Source organism: Erigeron canadensis, chromosome 3 (assembly GCF_010389155.1).
Source record: "Erigeron canadensis isolate Cc75 chromosome 3, C_canadensis_v1, whole genome shotgun sequence".
Taxonomy (NCBI): domain Eukaryota; kingdom Viridiplantae; phylum Streptophyta; class Magnoliopsida; order Asterales; family Asteraceae; genus Erigeron; species Erigeron canadensis.
The window spans coordinates 27,682,914-27,699,889 of NC_057763.1; the positions used below are offsets into that span (position 1 = coordinate 27,682,914).

Below are 16,976 nucleotides of genomic sequence, written 5' to 3' on the forward strand. Positions count from 1 at the left end.
CTACTACTTAAAATCTACAAGGATAGATTTTGAGCCGCTGAGGCGTACCTCTGTGTGTTTCTATGTTTTCGACTACCAGTGTGGTACCACACAATTCGGCGTAGTGGGGAATGCGGTCTAGTGGTATCGGTGATGATATTATTCGTGGTGGTGGCGGTGTCAAGTGGTGTAGGGGTATGTAAATATGTAATTGTGAAATTGGAAACTTTTATGAGATAAGGACTTAAAGTGTTAATTATTAAAATTAAGGTTTAGAATGTACATTAATACATTAAGGGCTAAATATAAAAAGTTGACAATTCTGTTAATTCAAAGGTAGAATTACTTAAAATAAAAAGAGGTTTTTTCTTTACAAGGGAATATAGATTACAAAATATAATTATAAGAGATTTGCTAACTAGTGTCCCTAGTGCACTAGTTAAGAAGCATGTACGAGTAATAAACTCGTTATTTCCTTATTAATTAAAAAATATATTTAATGTATATTTATTGAACTTAACAATTTCTATTTTTATATTAATAATTAATTTATATATCTGTATATTTTAGAAAAATTAAACTTCATTAAATGTTTTAGCTAGTGCCTACACTAGTTAGCAAATCCCTAATTATAAAGTTAAACCCTTCAAAATACCATGAGACCTACCTAACTGATAAACCCTAAATATCAATTTCAGGTGTGCGGCAGAATCAATGGTCATCCATCAACTAATTTGTAATCTGTTTTTCAGGTAATATTAATTCATTCTTCGACTAGTTCTTAATTTTTTAATATTATTATTATTATTATTATTATTATTATTATTATTATTATTATTATTATTATTATTATTATTATTCCTACGAATTATTATTATTATTATTAGGGTTATTATACACATTGATTTTATATTATTATGTCAAATTTTAAACTTATGATTGAGTTTGATTAATAATATGCTCGTAGTATCTTTTTGGATTCATTATATTGTATGTTTAATAGTTGTGATGAAGATAATTGAGAAACCTTGTGTTTGTAGTGATGTTTCTTACTATAGCTATCTACCAGATGAAATTGTTCTCTTAATATTGAATAAAATAGTTGATTTGAAAACCTTATGCCGTTGTAAACTCGTTTCTAAACAATTCAATCTGATCGTCCATCAAGTCGACACCATTTCTTTCATTGCTTCTCGTGCAGACAACCCCACCAGTTATGATTCCGACCCATCTGCTGCTGATGATGCCAGAAATCCTAAAAAGCTTTTGCATTTCCTTTCTAAACCCTTTTGTCGTCCTGCTGCATCTTATGAATGTGAGTCTTTCCGGTCTGCAATCGAGTCTTTGAGTAAGTTTACACGACTCAAGTCTCTATGTATTGAGCTCCCGTCAACCCGACAAGATGTTGTTGATAATGGTTCTGATTTGTACAAGTGGAAGGTTAAGTTTGGTAGAAAAATCAAATCATTTGTATTTCTGTCACCGAATTCAGTTTGTGATATGAAAGGATTATCAAATGTTAATGAAAATGGCCTGGAAGCAGAACATTTTGGTATAGATTTATGGTTGAAGAAAGTTCAGTGGGCTGTTGATTGTTTGAGGGATGCAGTTGTGAGGTTTAGGATGTTGTTGGGTTGCGCTCATGATTTTCCGTTGTTGGAAAAGGTTTTGATAACGCAGTCGGGTAAAAGGGGGTCAGTTTCTATTAGTGGTAAAGACATTGTTGAGATGAGGAAGTGGCTACATTCACCCACTGATTGTTTGGAACAGAAGCTGATCAGTGATAGCATGGATCTTCCTAGTAGGTTATGCCAGTCTTACGCCCCGTTGTTGAAACTCCCAGTTTCAGGATACGTGATGAAGGGGGTAACTCTAAGTTTCTATCACAAGAAGGATGACATTGATGATCATTGTTTTATGAATATCTATTTGGATGATTTTGAAGATAAAGAAGAGGCTGCATAATGTGAAGCCATGTTGGAGATGTTGAAGGTCCTTAGGAGGCAGACATAGCAGATGTTGTACGGATGATGTGTATGCTCTGAACTTTAGAATGGTTAATGTCATATTTCACTTTTGAATATGTATGTAGTTACTGAATTTTAGTTTTAAGGTAACTAATATCATATCGTAGAAAAAAATTTAGTAGTAAAAAAAAAGGTACTTAATTGCATGTTCTAGTATCCGGTGTACTCTTGGGTTGGTCAGCGACGAACTAAGACATTCTCTTTAGAATACTGCATTTACATAGTTTGGTCTGATATGCATAATGCTATTAGTCTATTACATTCCATTGGCCTCACCCATTATCCAACCGAAAGTGTTTCGGATGAATTGGGCCGAAATCTTTCGAATTAAAAGGACGTGTCTTTTGCGTGACAACAAAAATAATGATCAGTCTTGATCCATTATTCAACCTGCTCATTTGCGACCTAGACTTGATACAGATGAACCCTATCGACGTGGACATTTTAACCTTAGTTTTCAAAGATTAATTTCCTCTAGCAACATACTGTGGGGGTAACCTCTTCGGGAATTACATGTGTGTAATGATGGAGGCTGAAAGTCCCAGGAATCTCTTTTGAAAATAGAAACCAATCACGTCTTATTAGCTCAGACGATATGTCGTCACGTATAATTCTTCATGTGTTTGTATGTTTTTTAGAATTGCAATATTTTTGTTTTAACTATTGTTATGTAAGTGATTAGGTTTTGCTTAATTTACGTAAGAATTCTGTTTACTGTGTGACTTATAATTTTGTTTTGGGATTTATCTTGCAGGCAAATCCTATCCTATCGATGTATACATTTGGATGTTAGTGTGACTTTATCAAGTCCTACTTTATAGTCTTTGTAACAACTTAATAATTTTACCATGAATCATGGGAATATTTGTATTGTTTGCTGAGTATAAATTGGTAAATATATGCTTCTAACTTCTAAGTTGTAAAATTGAAGATTGGTTAAAAATTGAAATATGTCTGATGGCATAATGGGTTGTACTGCTGTAGGATGTCATTAGAGCATTCACAGTGGGTTCGTCTTCACTTGTTCTCGGTTAAGGGACGAGCGCACACGGTTAGGTGCGGCTCGTCCCTGGACTCGTTCTCGCTGGCTCTTTCCCACACAGACGAGTGAGGAGCGTATGTTTTTTATTTTATTATTTTTTTAAGCAACGGTCAAGTTGTAAAGTTTTCAAAAAATTGACACAATCAGTCCCTAAAACGGCCATTTCCGAATTTTATACACATTTTCACTTTTGGTCCCTTTTTATCACTTACATATAGCATCTTTACATTTATAGTTTTTATACACAAAAACACACTTTTATAAACATAAAACACACATTCATATATCTAAAATCATCATGTCTTTTTCACTTCCGTCGAGTGCTAACACATACGCACGACCAGAGTTATTTGGGAACGACTCCGACGATGAAGAACTTATTACTATAATGGGTGATTTTATCGATTTGGTCAAAAATGGGGAATCTTTAACCCGTCTCACTCGTGTTTATATTCCAAGAGATCGACTTGGTGCAGGGAATCAATTGCTGAATGATTACTTTGTAGAAAACGCAAAGTACCCGCTACACTTCTTTAGGCGGCGTTTTCGAATGCGAAAAGAGCTGTTCATGCGTATAGCTAACGATATTGCTTCTTTCTCCCTAGTTGGTGATGAGCCTGTGCCTTGTCATTTTGTTGAGTTTCGAAGCCAGCTTGTAGATGCAAGAGGTAAACTCGGTTTTTCTACAATTCAAAGGTGTACATCCGCGATACTTCAGCTGGCGTATGGCAACGTGGCCGATTCACTTGACGAGTATCTACAAATGGGTGAACAAACTTCCAGAGACACACTTGATGCTTTTTGTAAGTGTGTGTTTGAACTTTACAGAGAAGAGTATTTACGAAGACCAACAACAGATGATATACACACCCCTCAAGGTCGTATAGTGTCAACAAGATTCGTCGAACCATGTATGCTTGTGTCATATTGCATAACATGATCGTTGAGGATTCAGGTCATGCAATAGCCTCCTATGATATAGAAATCCTAGCTGAGCCACCCCGTGTACCTGTTCGTACCTTCCGAGAGAGGACGGCGGTCCACGCACGGACCAATAAGGAGCTTTGAGACCGAGGGGTTCACCATGGTCTTCGTCATGATCTTGTCGAGCATATTTGGAGTCTCCTGTGATCTATTGTTGTTTGTCTTAGTAATAATAAATTATAAAACTATGTTGTTGTTTTCAATTAATAATGTGTTGTGTTTTTTAGTATCGTGTTCTATGCTTTTTTATTTAATGAAATTTCTAATTGTGTTTTTTTTTTAAAATTTGAAGTTGTATAAGTTAGAGGGTTAAAAGTATATAATTAAATAGATGATAGAATATTGGGTTGAAAAGGTAAATTTAAATAAATAGTGGGTCCTAGACTAGTTCTCCCATTGTGTGTGTTTTGGGGGATTAGTCCTTGGGCTGATGTGGAGTTGATGTGGTGCTGACAGGGACTAGTCCTTGAAGGATGAGTGCGTCCCACCGTGAATGCTCTTACAGGCTTTAAGTTAATTCTTTTTTTTATATATATATTAAAATCTAAAATAGAGACAGGCTTTTATGAATACGACATGGGTACCCGCGCAATGCGGGATGGTGACGGAAACGGGTGGTGGTAACGATGTGGTTATTAATCTAAAAGTAATTGACGTAAATGATAGTGTAATTATTTTATGGTTAAGAGATGTATCTATTGTAAATAACTTTATTAAGAATATTATAGAGATATTTGATGAAAATATTTAAATTAATTAATAAAGGATATAGATAATTCGGATAGGTATGAGTGTAAAATATTTTAGGGATATATTGAGTAGATTTAGCATGTGAGTTAGGAATGTGTTAAAAATTAAGCATATTTTAGATATTTTAAAGGTAAAGAGTTAAAAAAGGAAGATTTAGTTTGTTTATTACTTGTAATATAGTATAGAAATGATAATTTTTTTTTCTTTTTTGTTTTATTATTTTGTGAAAGGCTTTGTAACGCTTTTGGAAAATTGGATCCAGGTAATGTTTTAAATTTTTTTTAATTGTATTTATGTTTTAGATGGGCGTAAGCATAACACATTTGACTTTGATTGATATTGGGATAAAAATATATTTGGATAAATGATTTTAGGTTGTGTTTGGTCAATTGGTTGCATGGAATGACATAAGTCATTCTATTACTATACTAATAATATATGGAAAAGGGAATATAAGGTTGTCTGGCACCTAAGCTTAGGTGTGGAATCCCTCACATATTAATATTTTATTATTTCTTGTTTAATGAATAAATGCATGGGCCCCCATGATTTTTATAGATTAAAAAACAATATGTGAGTGTTCCACACCTAAGCTTAAATACCGGACAGCCTTATATTTCCATCCCCAATAATATAATTGGTTAACCAATATACATAAAAGAACTCATTTCAAATGTAATGCAACCATCATCGTTATCAGTTGTTGTTTTGTCGGGTTCATCTCTAGTGTGGGAACAATGGATAGTGCGACTCACAAGGTAGCTTACTTGCCAGATATTTTCATGAATGCATTCTTTTCATAGTCAGGATAGCTTGAATATAAGTTCTGACCTCTGTTAGTAAAAATTTATTTATATTTTATTATAATGAATTTTCTTTTTTCCTTTTCTTTTTCAACAATAAGACTTTGATATACATACAAATACCTCGTTGTTTGTTAATTGATGGTATTGGATTATTAGAAGTTTTGTTGCCTTTTACTTCTCATTTATACTTCTAACTAAGAGTTAGTCGGTCTTAAAATAATTCTGATAATTGGTACTTCCTCAACCATATATTGACACCATTTACTACGGCATAGGGGTGAGTACGGTTCGGTTTCGGTTTGGTTCGGTTTCGGTTTGGGTCGGTTTTTGACTAAAACCGAAACCGAACCGTTATAATTCGGTTTTTGAAAACTAAAACCATTGGGTTTCGGTTTTTTCGGTTTGGGTCTATTTCGGTTCGGTTTTTCGTTTTTGGTCGGTTTTTAACCACTTGTGGTTTGGGTCTAATTGAGCTTGAAAAGTTTATAAATTTATACCCTATAATTACACCATAATTAATTTCAACAAGTTTTCAAAACAATAATAGTAACAATAACACTACAACAATGACAACAAATCCATTAAGTAAGTTGTACAAACTTCAAACAAATTTTATATATAACGGTTTATATGTTTTATGCATTGTTTAATTATACAATTATTAAAACAAATTAATCTTGTTGTGTATTTTCACCTAAAACATATAGATGATATTATTATATACACCTAAAAACGCAAATATATTTACATATTTACCAAAAATTAAGAATAGTATGATATAAATATAAAATAAAGTAAACAATATATATTTTTGGTTCGGTTCGGTTTTTCATTAAAAACCAAAACCGAACCATAATTTTCGGTTTTTAAAAAAACCAAAACCAATGGTTTTTGGTTTTTTCGGTTCGATTTTTTCGGTTTTTATGAGTTTTTCAGTTTTCGGTTCGGTTTTTGCTCACCCCTACTACGGAACCACTTTTACTATTATTCAGTTTTATTTTTAATCGGTATTTCCTCCACCAAGTCTACACCCATTTTGGATTGAGTTGGCCCTTTTTTAATTAGACAATTTAAGTTTTTGACTTTTTATTTTGGTCCTTTTCTATTTTCACATTAACCGATTTTTGAGTTTTTATATTGATCGTCTAACTTTTTAAGTTTTTATGACTTCACTACTTCAATTTGTTTTGCATTTTCCGTGTTTACGAAATGTGTTGAAGGACGATTTACATATATCTATAAATCTATAAACCTTTATAAAAGGTATTGGGTTTAAGAAATTAAGCAACATTTTTCATTCCCATAATACTCTCTTTTTTCCTTTATATTTTACCCCTCCTTAACTATCTACCGAAAATACCCTTATCACAAATAAACCCACAAAACACACAAGCCGGATCTAAACACACAAACCCACACAAAAAAAAAGAGTCGGCCGATCTTCTTCCCCAACCCCTATCGCGCCCCCTCTCTCTCGCCAGATTCACCCCAGATTCATCATCATCATCATCACCGATGCCGGATTCTTTCCACCGCAACAAAAGGTTGATTCTGTTTTTTTCTTAGTCGACCATCACCGGATTCAAAAGGGTTTTTTATTTAATGTTTTGATTATTGTTATTATTATTTTTTTTTGCAGATTTGTGATAGAGTTTGGGTTGATTTTTTTTTGTTTTTTTTGATAGAGTTTGGTTTTTTATTTAATGGATTGATCGTCAATTCGTCACCAACCACCATCGCCGAATTCATCACCATCAACAAAGGTTTAGTAATTTATGATCAAATTTGCATTCTGGAAGCTGAGGTGAAAAAAATTGTTATTTAGCATAGCTATTGTTTAAGTTATAGGTAGCCAAGGTAAAAAAGTTGTATTTTAACATGTTTTATATTGAACGCGGTTCTCAGGCTGCTGAGTTTTGACATTCACAAAATACAATGGGTTTCACGTTTTGTGTTCGTAAACCAAAGTTGCATTGGACGTAACTTCAGTTGTTATTAAAAAACCGAGATTTGATATTCGAATATCTTCTATATGTGACATACTCATTAGCGTCAAATAATTCAGTATTACTTTTACGAAAGCCTTAAAAATGACATACTTTCTTTTTAATTATATTTTTCTTGATTTAATGTCTATTATCAGTCAACTATAAAAAAAATAGGATTTATTTTGCTTAAAATGTAAATTATATGCCCTTTAGCTATTGGGTTATGTTTTATTGCAGATGCGGTTTGGCTTCCGGTTGTGGTGGTATGTAAACGAAGAGGCCTCTCATGGAAGGGTAACCCTATTCGACTACTGCTCTCTTTTTTTCTTCTGTTATCTTGAAAATTTATATGCAGGTACATCAATATGTTTTCCAACAACTGGTTGATAAACAGGAATTACATAACTCATGGAGGTTATTAGATTTTCCATTCAAGTTGCAATTTTGATTCAAAATTCTTGATATTTTTTTTATAGGACACCGCTATTATTCCTTTAAATTGCAATTCTTGTATAGCTATTATCTTTTAAGTTGCAATTCTTGATAATTATATTTATGATTAACGATGTCATTTAAATTTCTTGCTGAAACCATTGTCTTAATGGCTTCTTTTTTCTTCTTCGTTGGGGTGAATTGAAGTTTGTTAAAACAAGTTGTCAATCACTTAAGGTATTTTGTATCATATATGCTTATAGCTACATGTGTTGATATGTTGTGAAGGTCAGATGAATCACTGCTACATAAGTTATTTATTTTTAGTGATGGACTCAAGTCATATATAAAAGAATTTAAAGGTCTCAAGTTTAATGTACCACAAGCTCCGACAGTATAGCCATTGAATCTTCATTAAAGTTAGTTTTAGTTGAGACATCGTAGATATTACTATGAATCATTTGTCTATATCTTAGGCCTAAGCTATCGTTTTTTATTTTGTTGAACGGAATTTGTAGGAGTAATAGAGGGATAAAATAGGTAGACGGAAAGGATGAACCATTTTAGTGATGAATACTTTAAATCAATGGTGGTTTTGTTTCAGAAATGACAAATACTATATCTATATCTATATATATATATATATATTAAAGGTATTGCTCTCTGCCGTCTCTTTTGATTGCCCATTGTTCTTCTCTCTAATTGGTAAGTTACTACATTAGAATTCAACACAAGGACTTGCTAATATCAATGAGATCTATATATCCATTAACATAGTTTTCTGCAAAAGATAAGGTTTAATATAATCGTCTGTATTATCTAATGTTGCAACTGCTCAAGCAGGATCTCACCTTTCGATAGCATAAAAAACTCAAAGAGTAAACTCTTTCTTTTTTCATTTAAGTTTCTTTTTTATTCATAACGAATACTTGAATTTGATGGTTTTGTAGTAATCTTTAGGTAGGACATCCCAGTGTGAAACATTTTGAAAGGACTTATATCTTGGTTTTTGTGGCTGCTGGACTAGATCCATTTCATGTTACCACCGACGCAATCAAGTAATTATGTACAAGGTAATGATCAAACCACAGACATATTGTTTTTAACTTTTATTATTTCAATATACAGGGTAATGAGCAAGACTATGACCGTGTAGCTGATGCTTATATGCTCTCAAAGTCACGCTCGCAAAAAGTTTAACTTGGGATACATGTGTGAGCATGACCAAGGATTTTGGATCTCCATCTTGCCAAACGTTACTTAACTACTACTCATTTGCATATCCATCCCATATTTGTAGCAATATATTTAAATGCTAATGCATATATCTCCCAAGTTAAACTTTGTCAAATTGTTGTTAACATCAGTCGCATCGACAAATGGTGGGTATGTTAGTTGTAAATTTCATTTTATAGAAGGTCAATTTCTCAAGAAAGCGTTAGAAAGTATTATTTTTAATCTTTGAAACATTGGATTGACAAGTGTTGGTTAATGTTGAGGACAATGATTTTGGTTTAACTATTACAATCGATTAAGATTATTAGGCACATTGCATGTGTATTTCTACCTTATACAACCTTATGTTTTATTCATGAATTCACGCAACAAAGCTGCCACATTTATCCACCATTTTTTTCACGCTGTAACGCGCGGACACCCCTCTAGTCCCCACTTATGTAAACCTTTTATATAAGTTTATTTATTTATTTTTAAGTTCATTGCTAACATTTTGATTCTTTATACCATTTTGGTTGTGATATTTAAGGAAAGAAAAAACATTCATGACGTTTCTTTATTTATTATGATTTTTTTTAAAATTAATGTCTGTTAGGTTATTTTTAGTAAACACATTTATAATGGTATATTTTTGGAATCATTGTTAAAATAGAAAATAGATATCCACGATACCATTTTGCACCCACTAGTAATACGAGTAAATTATAGTAGAGATTTGTTAGAACAAAATTGTCATAATTTTGACTTTTTAAAAAGAGTAAATTGACGGAGGAAGTATGTTTTTGCTCCCGTGATAGTACCTTCTAGAACTCGCTCCCGCGTATGAATATCTCATACAATTGAACATTCTCTTTCGCTACCGTCGTCTGTCTCAAACCTGACACGTCTTCAATTTGGTATGTAATATTTTTATTACGAATTATTACATTATATATTATTTACATCCCAAATGCTGCTGATAATCTGATATATATACAAATACAGTAATTGTAACAAATTTATTGTATCTGACATTTGATGACCTAATGTGACTTATTTTTATGAATTGTATTATGTAAGATGTGTTCAACACTGAGAGCTCGATTTTATAGTTGTTATTATTTGGCTTTCACAAAATTATGGAAAAAAAAAGCTCCAAAATCATAAGGTTGAAAAGTAGCTTGAGCTTATCGAAAAGTAAATTACCTATGTGCCCCTTGATGAATTATAATTTACGAGAGAGAAAGTACCCGCGCGTTGCGGCGATGAGATGCTGGGGGTGATACGTATGTCATAGGAGGTGATAGCCTGATAGGTGATAGAGTGTGATAGCCAAATGTCTTAGCCGTATGGGTTCGACCATCGGATTTAAAAATTCGTTGAAAGTATATCAAGTGTACGGTTTTTGCGATAAAAGATTTTAAAAAGAATTAGAGAAATAAAATGATTTATGGAGGAAAGACAAAAATGAGTGGTTGAGATTCTAGCAGAAAGATGAAAATGAGTGGCTGAAAAGTTAAAATGTTTAGCAGGAACAAATGCTTTGTAATGTAGTAGGAGAGATAATCACTCCCAAAGTGGCCTTTTGGTTGAAAAATTGAAATATTGCGGTTTTAGGTTTGAATCTCACTAAGTACATTTTTAGGGAAAAATGTTCCGAAATGGCCACATGATAGTATATGATACCCCAGTTAGGCTGCATACATGAGTAGAAAAAAGACCGATTTCACCGGGCCCCATCCATTTACACTTAGATGAATTATATATCACATTTTGATTTTAATATGTTTGTTTACCTAAGTTTATGTTCATTAGCAATCGCTGTAGCTATTTTGTCAAACACGTTTATGCTAAAAAAAACTCCGGCTATCAACTCCAGCTACATCTGGTTTTGCCAACTTAATTGATTGTTGGACAATAGGATATTGTATTGTATATTTGGCCAAATTAGGAATAAGTGTATCGAATTACCCATAGCAAATTAATCAACTGATGTAAATACTGAATAGTGATAATTTACATGGACTATGAAGAAGATACTCACGTCCAGCAGTCCTGCATGATCCGGGAAGTCGGCATTACCATTAATCATAATTAGCATGGATGATAGGGTTTATAACTAGTGTTCAAGCATATTAGATTCTATATGGTGATATTGTGATATGTACTATAGCTGTTAAACATGGTTAAATTATTAGAGTTTGATAGTCTTTGTATACATTTTTTGTCGCCATGATTTTTCATTTCGTTAACTAAGAGATGGCGATATAGCATTTTGGGTTTCTTTTGTGTGTGTGTGTGTGTGTGTATGTGTGTATGGTTTATGTTTTTCTGTTACAGCTTTTGCCATTGATATATGTTGCATTCGACATATAGATGTTGTAAGCAATTGCTCTCTTTTTCTTGTTTTGAACTTCTGATCTGGAGTTGCTGTACCTGAGGCACGATTCTTTTGTTTCTGGGTATAAAGTTTGAGCAGTTCTTACATTAGGCATACGATGTAATCAGAGCTCATTTTCTTAGTTCCTTAGAAAAGATGAATTTGAGTATTTCTGCATCTAATTAGTCTTTTTGGTTTAATTGGTTTTAACTTTTAAGCACACTTTCTTCTTTGTTTTCTTGTCGTCTTTCGGCTATCACTTGATTTGGACATTTGACATTTGACATTTGACAGATGAACCTTATGTTCCACTTAGGGAATGCCTTAGTGATAAAGATGTTATTTTCGTCAGTATTAATGTTATTCAAACTACGAGGCTTTATAAGTTTGAGAATGATTCTATTTTGTGCTGTTTGACTGATTCCAGCCATCTTAATAGGTTGTTTCTTGTTTACTTGCCTATCATTGTTTAAAATCTGTAAATCTATCAATGCTTACTAAATGCTGAAGGATTGATAACACAATTCTACTCGGTAATAGACTACTAGTTATGAAATTTGTTTCCCATTTTCTATTTGCTTTATTTATAATTTCCTGTTATTCTTGCAGAATTCTTTCGTTTAGATGTCAGGTAATAGAGACACACACTGGTGCTATCAATGCATGCAGTCAGTTCGTCTTCGAGGTCTTAATTCAGTTTGCCCCTATTGCTCAGGAGGATTCGTGCAAGAACTGAATGAGGTGGTTGTCAACGAACAGCCTGACTTTGGGCTAATTCATGAACATGGTGCTGCTGAAAACATGTTCATGGATCCATATGCAGAATCCGTAAACAACCTCGTGGATGCCTTTGCCGAATTAAGGAGGATAAGAATGGCTGGTACAAGATCTTCTAGTGCTGGTAGTTCTGCTAATGATATATTTGAGATCATAATGAATAGAATGCGAATGGACTCAGGGGCTTTTAGTGATAGTAATTTCTTTACGGATTCTGAATTACAAGAGTTTGTGGAACGAATTGTAGCAAGTGATGGTAGTCAGGGCCCACCTCCAGCAACCCGGTCTGCAATTGATTCTTTGCCAACTATTAGGATAACAAACACACACCTTAACACCGATTCTCAATGTCCAATTTGTCAAGATAAGTTTGAATTGGGGTGTGAAGCTAGGATGATGCCGTGTAGCCATATGTACCATTCTGGTTGTATAGTACCTTGGTTATCTGAGCACAATTCTTGCCCTGTTTGCCGGCTGGAACTGCCACCTCAAGGTACTAGTAGTCGTCAAAGTCAGGGAAGGAGGAATCGACTATCGTTTTTGTGGCCTTTTGGGTCTTGATCCAAACTTAAGAAATTGACAGGGGGATAATTGCTATGGGCCGGTTTAGTTGACTGCTATGTAAGGTAATCCTTTATGCATCTTTGTTTCAATTTTGTCGCCATCTTTGACATGAGAAATGTGTGCTTGAGATGGGTTATTGATCTTAATGTGGCTGCTATACATATATAATGGTAATGGTAATCTTCCATGTAAATGGGTATCACACATTCTTGATGTTTTCAGAACGAGAACTTTGAACTTTTGCATGGTGTTCTTGGTCCAAAATTTCATTATAGACCTAGAACCAGGGTGCTTTTATTTATGTGTCAATACACAGGGTAAGTTTCTTTAATTTCAAGGCCGTTATATGTGTCTGCACATGTACAAGATACACCGTGTATGATTGACGTTTAGGGTATTTTTTGTTAATTTACATGGACTCCCCTTTTAAACAGAATAACATGTTGATTGAAAACACTTGATTTTTTTTATTGATGATGAAAACTCGTAGTCCTATAAGCGGAATTCATATCTTAAAACACCATGGTTATCACATTTAGGTGATGAAAGTTACCGTTTCCCTTTAGTGTATTTTATAAACAGTAAATACGCTTGCATACTTTATCATTCAAGGCTTGAACCTTCAACTGTACAACTTTGAACTCCCAACTGTACAAGAGATTATGTTGGCGGACAACATTTGATACCTGTTATTGTGATAGCAACAAGACTAGAACTAAAGATACCGATTTGTTGGTGGCCGGTTCGCTAATGTAATTGTACAAAACTAGAAATACCAGTTGTGGTTATATTCATGGTATGTCGTATACTCGTATTGGTTTGTTGGACAAGAATGGTATTGTTTAGTTGTTGGATAAATGAACAATGTTTTTCGATACGAATTAGTTGAAGTAAAGATACCAATGGTGGTTTTAATCTCGGTAGGTCCCCCTATCTATTTGTTGGAGGTTACGAACAAATCATACTATAAAAATCATTATAATAATTAATACTATACTATTGTTTGTTTTTATGGATGAATGAGTGACGTCATGAATGTAGTTTGTGTATCGGTTGGAATAAAGATACCAATATTGGTTATATTCGATGTTTCGATTCGAAAGAAAACAATGACACGAATAAGTTATTTTTGGATTGGATGGAGATGTAGATTATTTATTAGAGAAAGAAGATAAAAATCCATGAGTCATGCCTTGACGTTTTATGTCACCATTCAAAGAGTCAGTCTTTGTAAAATAATAACATATCGAGTAGATTTATCTGTTTTGGTATATATCATCACTTTGTTACGCTTTTATCGCTTAGGCTTGCATTAATTTCACTAGTTTCGTTCATGTTACCCCTCTTTTTCTCGAGGATATCTTTATTTCGTAAAACTTGAACTCATATCCTCAAATCTTTGTAAATGACCATAATGCCTAATTTCTACCAAGAACTAATGGCTCGACTGTTAAGTTTAACGATTGAAAAACCAATTTGAGAAAAAATAGCGACCATAAGGATGGGCGGTGTAACTAATAAAGCCCAGGCGATATGTTGTATGTTAAAATTTTTAATATTTAGAATATTAATTAATTAAAAATTTTATGTTACAAGACTATGCGAAGTTTAGAACTGGATGAGATAATTTCATGGTTTTGGTTAAACTACGGGTTTTAAGCTATTGACACACTTATGTAAGTTAGAACTAGATATTTAGTTAACAGGTCTTTAATCTAGAGGTATTCCGATATACCAGTTAAGTAATATTCAAGCTGTGTATTATGGTATGTTCACATGTAGAGCTAAAATTGGAGCTAGGGGCTTTTAGAACTTTTTAAGAGTTGAGACTTCTTTCTTCAAATATCAATTCAAAAAGATCTATTTCTAGAATTGTTAATTTGATTTTGTAAGCTTGTAGTTTAAGCTTCTAAAATCCCTTAATTAAAAACCCTCCGCCAAACAGCCAAACACACTATGATCGACCTTTGTTTAACAAAGATGTCGAGTACAACATCGGATTATAAATAGGACTACTAGGTTATCTCCAATGGGGGCGCCCTTGGATATCCTTCGCCGTTGAAGCTTGTCCAAATTTTTTTGAAGGGTGCCCTTACCTAAGGACATGCTCTTACTTGTCTTTACCTAATATATTTTTGTTTTTTAGTGGATGTAAAAGGATATGTAAAGATGTTTGTATGATTAGAGATAAAATTATAAGATGTATAAAGATTTGTAAGAATATAATGTGACAGTTCAAGTACGCCTAATTCTCATATTTCTGTAGTACTACTTCTATGAAAAGGACAAGGAGATGGAAATATGTATATTTTTTTTTCTCAGTCTTATTGACTAGTCAACTTTTTGTAAGATGTTCTCCTAAACTTTCAATTGAATAATAATGAAAATGAAGAAAACGTGTTTAGGGTAAGATATTGCCTGTGTGCAATTATTAAATCCATATTAATAACCAATGACATGTTTCTTATGATAATATTATAATTAATCGACGAAAAAATTAGTACTGTATTACTTTAATTCTTCATATTGTCACATTAAGATGGTTTTAACAAAAAATTGGTAACCCAAAGTGTTCAAGAAATGCTATAAAAGAATGATCGATACTAGTATTTAAATATGTTGTAACGACAAAATAGAATGTATGATTGATGATCTATATATATGTATATAGCCAAAAAAGAGACCAGGTTTTTCTGCCAACTCAAATTATTAGATCTACTTAGTAAAAAATTGCAACATTGTCTATTCGGTGTAACTAACGTTAGTCTTCCAAATATATGTGTAATGGTTAGGTTATGTACGCTTCTATCTTTTGTATAGTTTTGTCTCGGCAAAAGTTTTCCCTAATTATGCGTTGAGCCTTTGGGAAAGAGTTTAGAGTAAATTATATTGATGATTATGTGAGTTATCGAAAGAAACTAAATTCTGATTTGAAACCAAATCCACATTACCATCACCTTTCTCCTCACTGTAAGCCTCACCGTCATCTGGGCTACGTGCACATTACAAAAATTATGATTTTAAACCCAGACAAATCCTAAGTTGATAGTTAACATTATCATTTTCATTTTAAATTTTAATTGTAATTAAAGTCTAAATTAGATATTAATCCGAATTTTTTTTTTTTTTTTTTTATGTATTGATTTTCATTGATAGATATAGTAATTTACATAGAAATAAAAGGCAAACAGGCAACAAGTTGCACTGCCACACCTTTTTATATAGCAGAACTAAGACGTTTAAAAACTACATTCATCGATTGTGACATCATGACATTACTATGCATGACCCATTGGACCTTCCAAGTAGCTCGACGGCCTCAGGTGCAAGAAATCCAAAGGTATCAAATGCAAAGGGTATAAATACGTGTTGGTAGTCAAGACACGCCTTCTCGTGTTTGGCCACTTTGCATGAGGCAACTTTCAAAGCGGCAAGACCAGCTGTGAAGTTGCACCCTAAACCTACATGAAAAGAGACTCCTGTTAAATCCACACATGCATGTTTTCCCGGTCTAACTCAAAGAAATTTTTGTCTTAAACCTAAGTACCTAACTATGTTAGTGGTAATGTTTATTAGAATAAATAGTCCATATATATATACTAAACAATGGTACATATACGTAAGTGTAGTGTTGATTTTACTAAAATGTTAGCAAAACAGTGCTAGTAAAGACGTTTTCGTAGAACAGTTTGATATATCACATATGGACCTAGACCATTCATGTGACTTACGCTAAAGTTTATGTAAGCATTTATATAATAAATTGTTACTAGAAGCAGCATTGATAGTTTACTAGGATGAGAGATAACGTTATGATGATAATTTATCTAGGTGAGTAGCGGGCTTGGCGAGTAGTGGTGGTGATGATGACGACGACATGTATGGATGTATGTGTGTTAGAATATGTTATATGAGTTATTCTGAGTTTATAATAATATGGTTATGAATATAGTTTGGAAGAAAAGTTTTTGTTTAAAAGGGTAACATTTGGTTTTGGGGTTCAAATCCTACCATGAACATATATTGGAATAG

At 33.1% G+C, this 16,976-nt stretch overlaps 2 protein-coding genes across 3 annotated transcripts; both read left to right on the top strand.

Moving 5' to 3' along the window:
* Positions 1 to 622: 622 nt before the first annotated feature.
* On the top strand, positions 623 to 2,915 carry LOC122593804 (F-box protein AUF1-like). 2 transcript variants are annotated; one of them, XM_043766256.1, is made up of 2 exons: positions 623 to 731; positions 1,020 to 2,152. In XM_043766256.1, the coding sequence occupies exons 1-2, from the start codon at positions 694 to 696 to the stop codon at positions 1,942 to 1,944; spliced, it is 963 nt and encodes a 320-aa protein (XP_043622191.1). In that variant the 5' UTR covers positions 623 to 693; the 3' UTR covers positions 1,945 to 2,152. The 2 variants fall into 2 exon arrangements, 1 of the variants encoding a protein (XP_043622191.1); XR_006322870.1 differs by lacking the exon at positions 623 to 731 and adding an exon at positions 2,761 to 2,915 and having other exon boundaries at positions 895 to 2,013.
* Positions 2,916 to 9,982: 7,067 nt separating this feature from the next.
* LOC122593882 (E3 ubiquitin-protein ligase RZF1-like) lies at positions 9,983 to 13,439 on the top strand. Its single transcript, XM_043766336.1, has 2 exons — positions 9,983 to 10,140; positions 12,213 to 13,439. The coding sequence occupies exon 2, from the start codon at positions 12,228 to 12,230 to the stop codon at positions 12,939 to 12,941; it is 714 nt and encodes a 237-aa protein (XP_043622271.1). The 5' UTR covers positions 9,983 to 10,140; positions 12,213 to 12,227; the 3' UTR covers positions 12,942 to 13,439.
* The last annotated feature ends 3,537 nt before the right edge of the window (positions 13,440 to 16,976 follow it).